This window comes from Chaetura pelagica, unplaced genomic scaffold (genome assembly GCF_000747805.2).
Source record: "Chaetura pelagica isolate M959 unplaced genomic scaffold, ChaPel_1.0 scaffold1149, whole genome shotgun sequence".
Classification (NCBI taxonomy): Eukaryota; Metazoa; Chordata; class Aves; order Apodiformes; family Apodidae; genus Chaetura; species Chaetura pelagica.
In genome coordinates this window covers 35,924-42,870 of record NW_009954632.1, presented here as the reverse complement: position 1 = coordinate 42,870, position 6,947 = coordinate 35,924, and the positions used below count along the sequence as shown (strand labels likewise).

Sequence of the window (6,947 nt, the reverse complement as noted above, 5' to 3'; positions counted from 1 at the left end):
CCCTCTGCTCTGCTGAGACCCCCCTGCAGGGCTGGGAACAGCTCTGGGGTCCCCAGCACAGGGAGGACACAGAGCTGTTGGAGAGAGGCCAGAGGAGGCCCCGGAGATGCTGGGAGGGCTGGAGCAGCTCTGGAGCCAGGCTGGGAGAGTTGGGGTGTTCAGCCTGGAGAAGAGAAGGCTCCAGGGAGAGCTGAGAGCAGCTTCCAGGGCCTGAAGGGGCTCCAGGAAAGCTGGGATGGGCGCAGGGCTGGGGGGTGTGGATGCTCTGGCAGCCCCGGGGCAGCAGGAACGTCCGGGAATGGTCTGGATTGAGCAGCCGGGCTGAAAAGAGCTGAGTGCTCTGCATGGGATCAGCCTCGTGCTGCTCAGCCCGGGCTGGGACATCCCTGCTGGGGACACAGGGACTTGGGGACACTGTGCTGTGCTCCCTGCAGCTGCTGAGAGGAGGTTGGAGCCAGGGGGGTCAGGCTCTGCTCCCCAGGAACAAGCGACAGGACAAGAGGGAACGGCCTCAAGTTGTGCCAGGGGAGGTGGAGGTTGGATCTGGGGAACAATTTCTCCCTGGCAAGGGTTGTCAGGGCCTGGCCCAGGCTGCCCAGGGCAGGGGGGGAGTCCCCATCCCTGGGGGGGTTTCCAAGCCCTGGAGATGGTGCTGAGGGACACGGGGCAGGGGTGGCCTGGGCAGGGCTGGGGAAGGGCTGGGCTGGGTGATCTCAGAGGTCTTTTCCATCCATAACTGTTCAGTGGTTCCACATTCACTGCTGGGTGTGTCTCAGCTGCATCTCCAGGCTGGTGGTTCCATCTCCCCATCCTTGACACTCACCCCGGGGCCAGGGGAGCCCAGCACAAGATCCCACAGGCTCCTCTGCCAGCTGTGTGTGCCTCTGCCCAGGGCTCTGGGGGGCTGGAGCTCTCAGGAGGACAGAGAACCCCTGTCCAGCATTTCCTCCTTGTTCTCAGGTGCCCCACGATGCTGCAGGTGCCCCTGCCCCTGGGCAGGGACGGGGTTCTGTTCCGGCTCCGCTTCACCACCCTGGCCCTGGGCACCGTGTTCTGCCCCCTCTTCGGGTTCCTCTTCTGTGTCACCTGGTCCCTGCTCTTCCACTTCCAGCAGACAACAGCCACCCACTGCGGGGTAAGTGACTCTCATCTGCACAGTGTCCCCCAGGGTGGTGGCTGCTGGGCTGGGGCAGCCGTGGGGGGGGCAGGGCCCCTCTGTTCTTCTGCTCTTCCCCACCAGAAGTGCTGGGGGATGTTGAAGAATGTGCTTTATTTGATTGTGGGGCACTGGGAGCTGAGATTTTTTTTTAAAAGGGACCTTGGGAAGTGCAGAGTGGTCAGGCTGATCTGTCTGTACTGGGCACATCAGTGGTGGTTCTTGTAAGGGATAAAACCAGTGAAGCTACAGAGCAAAATAGCGTCTGGTGGAAGAGTGAGGTCAGCTCTGAGGACAGCAACCTGGTCTGGTGGGAGGTGTCCCTGCTCCAGATTTTGGCAGCACCCTCAGCCTGTGTCACCCCAGAGCACACAAGGAACAGATGACACAGACCCCTGGGGTCACCTCCTGCTGGTGTCAAACCAACCACCTACTGCTGTCCTTGGGTCCCAGCTCGGAACCAGCTGCTTCCCCACGCTTGTGCCATGGGGAGGAACCTGATCACACCCCTTTGGGAATTCCAGCTGGTCCCTCCCAACCCACAAGCACGTGCTTGTGATTCCTCTGAGGAATTCCAGTAGCTCTGAGGGGCAGCAATCCACAAAAGTCCAGACTGGTTTGGGTGGGAAGGGACCTTAAGGATTCTCCAGTCCCACCCCTGCATGGGCAGGGACACCTCCCAGCAGCCCAGGCTGCTCCAAGCCCCATCCAACCTGCCCTTCAACACCCCCAGGGATGGGGCAGCCACAGCTTCCCTGGGCAACCTGGGCCAGGCTCTCCCCACCCTCACAGCCCAGAATTTCTCCCTCCCATCTCAGCTCCAGCTCCCTCTGCCAGCTGGAAACCCTTCCCCCTGCTCCCATCCCTCCCTGCCCTTGTCCCAAGCCCCTCCCCAGCTTTCCTGGAGCCCCTTCAGGCCCTGGAAGCTGCTCTCAGCTCTCCCTGGAGCCTTCTCTTTTCTCCATACCACACGACAAGCTGTTCTGCCCGTGCCTGTGACCTGCTGTGCCCTCCCCAGGTGCCCAACTACCTCCCGTCCATCAGCGCGGCCATCGGGGGCCAGACCCCCCAGCGCTACGTCTGGCGTCTCTGCATCGCCCTCCACGCCGCCCCGCGCCTCCTGGTCGCCCTCACCTACTGGAACCACTACCTGAGCTGCCCCTGCAGCCACCCCCGTTACCTGTGCCTCTGCCACTGCAACCTGCTGCTCAGCCTGCTGGAGAACTTCGCCCTCCTCCTCCTCACCTACGTCTCCTCCACTGAGAACTATCGTAGGTGCCTCCTGCCCCGCGTTGGGCTTTGCAGGAGCTTCACCCCAGTGCTCTGGAACTGGGCACTTTGGAGGGGAAATAATCAGTAGAAAGTTGATCTTATTAATGCTTAAAAATATCTGAAGGGTGGGTGTCCAGGAGAAGGGACCAGTCTCTTCTCAGCAGTGGCCAGGGACAGGCCAAGGGGCCATGGGCACCAGCTGGAGCACAGGAGGGTCAGGCTGAACATGAGGAGGAACTTGTTGCCTGTGAGGGTGGCAGAGCCCTGGGCCAGGCTGCCCAGAGAGGCTGTGGAGGCTCCTTCTCTGGAGACATCCCAGCCCCTCTGGAGGTTCCTGTGGGACCTGCTGGAGGGATCTTGCTGTGGGGGGTTGGATGGGGGATCTCCAGAGCTCCCTTCCCACCTCCACTATTTTATGATTCTATGAAAAATAATTCTATTGATTAAAATGATTCTATCAAAATTAGTATTTATAGAGCAAGGTTCACAGTCCATAGAGTGCAAAGGGTTCTTCCCCAAACTTTTGGTAACTGATAGTTCCCTGAAAGTGTAGGTTGAATTTTTGTGTCAGCACCAGGATCAGGTGTTAGAACTTGGTTCCCACTTTCCTGGTTGTCACCAGGTTGGTGCTCATCCCTGCTGACCCTCTGTGGCCACTGCTGAGCTCTGGCTGTTGGTTCCAGCTGCCTTTTCAACACCTTCCAACAAAACTCCCTGGGAAAAATTCCCTGTCTTGGCCTCAAAACAAAGCCAGAATCTCTCAGATGAAGTTTGTGCAGAGCACAGTCAGGACAGGCTGGGAAATGTCCTCTGGTCTTATGTGAGAGGAAGTGCCAGAGGTGACATCAGGTGCTGTTTAATCCAAAGCTCTGGAGGTGGCACCAGGGGTTGACTTGAGAGGACTCAGGCCCAGGAGCCAGTGAGATGCTGCCCCTGCAGCAGGAACAACCCCAGCTCTGGGACATGGCAGCAAGAGAGGCACAAGTCACCTGTCCCTGCCCACCTGTGAGGGTGACAATGACAGATAAGGTGCCCAGCTGGGGGATAACACAATCATGGAATAGTTTGGTTGGAAAAGACCTTTAAGGTCACCCTGGGAGCCCTCGGGAATTCAGACACTCTTTTTGGGCTTGGGACACCTCACATTGTCACCCCCAGGGCTCTGCCTGGGTTGTGCAGAGCTCCAGGAGGAGGAGCCCAGAGCAGGGCTGGGAAAAAGCCACAGAGGGTTCAGACTAACCCACTTTTCTCAGATCCCTCTTGCAGACTGATCCCAGCTTTGAGGGGAAAGTTTCAGAGCTGAGCTGCCATCCCGAGCTGAGGACAGGCCCAGGTTAATCCTCTTGGCTGAGACATGGTCAGGTCTTCACCTCTGATGCTGCCTTTGATCCTCATGTGGTTTCTGTTCCCCTGGGATCGGGAAGGGAAGCAGGGAAGATGGTGTCTCATGTTCAGGTGGTTGGGAATTGAGGCTGTGGTTCAGTTCCTGGAGAAAAGGCTGGGAAACTCCCTTGAATAGCAACAGTCATTTGAAAATAACTGGCCTGGAGGTGCCCGGGCTTTGTGTGGGGCTTGGGGAGCTGCTCAGGCTGCACGTCCAGCCTGACCCCACTTCTGTGCTCCTTCAGTGACACACGAGGACACCCCCAGCTCCCTCAGCTGCTCCTCACAAGTTCTCCAGCCCCTTCTCCTCCTGCTCCAGCCCCTTCCCCAGCTCCGGGGCCCTTCCCTGGACACGCTCCAGCCCCTCCATGTCCTTCTTGTCCTGAGGGGCCCAGCCCTGCCCCCAGGACTCCAGGTGCCCCCTCCCCAGTGCCCAGCACAGGGGCCCCATCCCTGCCCTGCCCCTGCTGCCCACCCTGTGGTGACACCAGCCAGGATGCTGGTGGCCTTTCTGGCCACCTGGGCACATGCTGGGTCATCTTCAGCCTCTGTTGACCAACCCCCCCAGGTCCTTTTACCCCGGGTACGTTTCAGTCCCTCTCCCCAAGCCTGGCTGTTGGTGTGACCCCAGGACCCAGCACTGAGCCTGGTTGAACAACACACAATTGACCTCAGCCCATCAATAACGGGCAGGTAGATAATGCAGGAGACCAGAAGATGCCCTGTCTGGTTCTCAGACTGACCCACTGTGCAAGCCCACCCTCTGTGCCTCAGTTTCCCCTTGTTTAGAACAGTGCTGGTGATGCTGAGCTGCTCTTGAGCATGTCTGAGGTTCACAGCCATGGGAAGCAGCAGAGCCTCTCAGACCAGGTGCCAGGGCACATAAACACCCTCCTGGCACCTTTGGGATAAGTCTTCCAGCAATGTGCACCCCCCTCCAGCCCCAGGCTCAGGAGGGGACCTCGTGTGAGCAGCTTTGCCATGAAATCCCCCCCCTTGCTCACACCTCCCGGGTGCTGGGACCCCTGGCAGGACCCCTGCCTGCAGAGCACCATCCTGCACCCTCCACAAACCTCCCTCCATGTTCCCCGAGTGCTCTTGGCTCAGATTTAACAGGAAACCTGTTGTCTTGTTGATTCAGCAATCCATGAAAATGCCTTCATCATCTTCATCACGTCGGCTCTGGGCCACATGCTCCTGACGTGCATCCTCTGGAGAATGACTAAGAAACACACAGTAAGTCCCGAGGTACAGGCACTTTCCTTTCTTCTCTGGGTGCAGTGCTGGGGAGGGGCCTCTGGGCTGCTGGTGGGGGCTCTGGGCTGTCGCTCACTGGTGAAATAACCATACCCAGGTGCTGAGGGAGTTGACACACCAGTTGAAACTGGGAAATGTGGTCACTGAAGTTTGTGGTTTATCAAAACGAAGCGGGGAGGAATCTGTTAATTTCCCATTTTCTGCTTCTCCCTTGGAGCTGCCCCGTTAGTGTCCCCATGGCTTTGCTGACCCCTTCTCCTGCCTCTGAGCTGATGTTGGCTTCTCTGTGCTGGGAAAACTGGGAACCTGCTGGTGCCTCCAACTGGGAACAGCTGCAGTGGGCTCTGGGTGTTGTGTCCCTTTCCTCCAGGAATCATGGCATGGAGCAGGGGGCTGTGGGGCTTGTCCTCTGTGAGGGTCCTGGTGGGCTCAGGGACTCACTGGTCGTGCAGAGGAGCCAGCCAGGAGCTTCTGGCTCCATCCCCTGGATGGAGCTTTGGTTCCCTGCTGGTTTGTGGTGTGAGGGCAGGGCAGGCAGCTTTGAAACTCCATCTGGGAAAGCTGCTTCTGCAGATGTGCTCCTTGTATGCTGGGCTTGGCCTGGAGTTCTGGGTTCCCTGGACCCCTCCATCCTTTTCTCCTTGGGGATGTGTCACACACAGTCCAACCCTGACAGTCCCCAGCACCAAATGGGGTCCCCAGGGCTCCCTGGACTGGGTTGTCCCAGGAATGTGGTTGCTGTGCAAAGCAGGGACCTCCAGGGGAAGCTGTTGGAGGTGTGTGCTCTTATCCCAGGGCTGGGAAGCTGGTGCAGGTGGGAGCGTGTCCCTCCAGAGGGTCTGGATACAGGGATCAAGGGTGCTGTGCTCAGGGGCTGCTCGGGCAGGCACAGGGAGCACCTGGCAGCAGCTCCTGCTCCATCACGGCTGTTTCTTGCTCCTCCCAGCAGTTCCCTGAGCCCAGCCCCTTGCTGGCTTATTCCAGACACCTGGAAAGACTGCCAGCAGTTGTTTGGAAGATTCCCTATGGAACTGGGAGATGCAGGGCTTCCCCTCTGTCGCTGGGATGTGACCTGGTGATGCAGGGATGACTGGAGCTCAGCAGTCACTCCTTGGCAGCTTTTCCAGGGCTTCCTTGATTCACTTCAGCCTGTCTGGCTCACCCTGCATGTCCTGATGGCCGTGGGCACAGATGCTGCCTGGGGCAGAAGATGCAGGCACAGAGCTCTGCTGGAAGGTGTCCCTGGCCCATCCCAGGCCTGGAGCATCGGGTCAGGGGGGTGAGCAGGCTGCTCCCATCAACACCTGGCTTCTCTCTAGGGGTGCTTCGGGTGGGTTTCTCCCAAATGAACAACATGAAACATCATGAGCCCCACGGGTGGTGTTTTGACCTGTGTGCTCTGCCACCGTCTGGCAGCTCCTCTCCCTGCAGGTTTCCCTCCTCTGCCGCCGTGTCCAGGCTGGCTCCTTATCTGCTGCTGGGGGGCTGAGGAGAGCGGGCAGGGGGGGCTGGCCTGGCTGCCCAGAGCCCCCCTGTGTCTGCACATCCACAGCCAGGCCATGAAGCTGCAGTGGGATGGAGGCCTTAGAATTGTTTCATTGGAAAAGAGCTTCAAGACAACCCAGCCCAACCCTTCCCCAGCCCTGCCCAGGCCACCCCTGCCCCGTGTCCCTCAGCACCATCTCCAGGGCTTGGAAACCCCTCCAGGGATGGGGACTCCCCCCCTGCCCTGGGCAGCCTGGGCCAGGCCCTGACAACCCTTGCCAGGGAGAAATTGTTCCCCAGATCCAACCTCAACCTCCCCTGGCACAACTTGAGGCCGTTCCCTCTTGTCCTGTCGCTTGTTCCTGGGGAGCAGAGCCCGACCCCCCTGGCTCCA

At 59.2% G+C, this 6,947-nt stretch overlaps 1 protein-coding gene across 1 annotated transcript in view; it reads left to right on the top strand.

Moving 5' to 3' along the window:
- Positions 1-970: 970 nt before the first annotated feature.
- PGAP2 (post-GPI attachment to proteins 2) overlaps positions 971-6,947 on the top strand; it is a 16,924-nt gene continuing 10,947 nt past the window's right edge. Inside the window, exons 1-3 of the mRNA XM_010005572.1 lie at positions 971-1,135; positions 2,175-2,427; positions 4,953-5,059. Coding sequence (XP_010003874.1) covers positions 971-1,135; positions 2,175-2,427; positions 4,953-5,059 — 525 coding nt within the window. The remainder of the gene's footprint in view (positions 1,136-2,174; positions 2,428-4,952; positions 5,060-6,947) is intronic.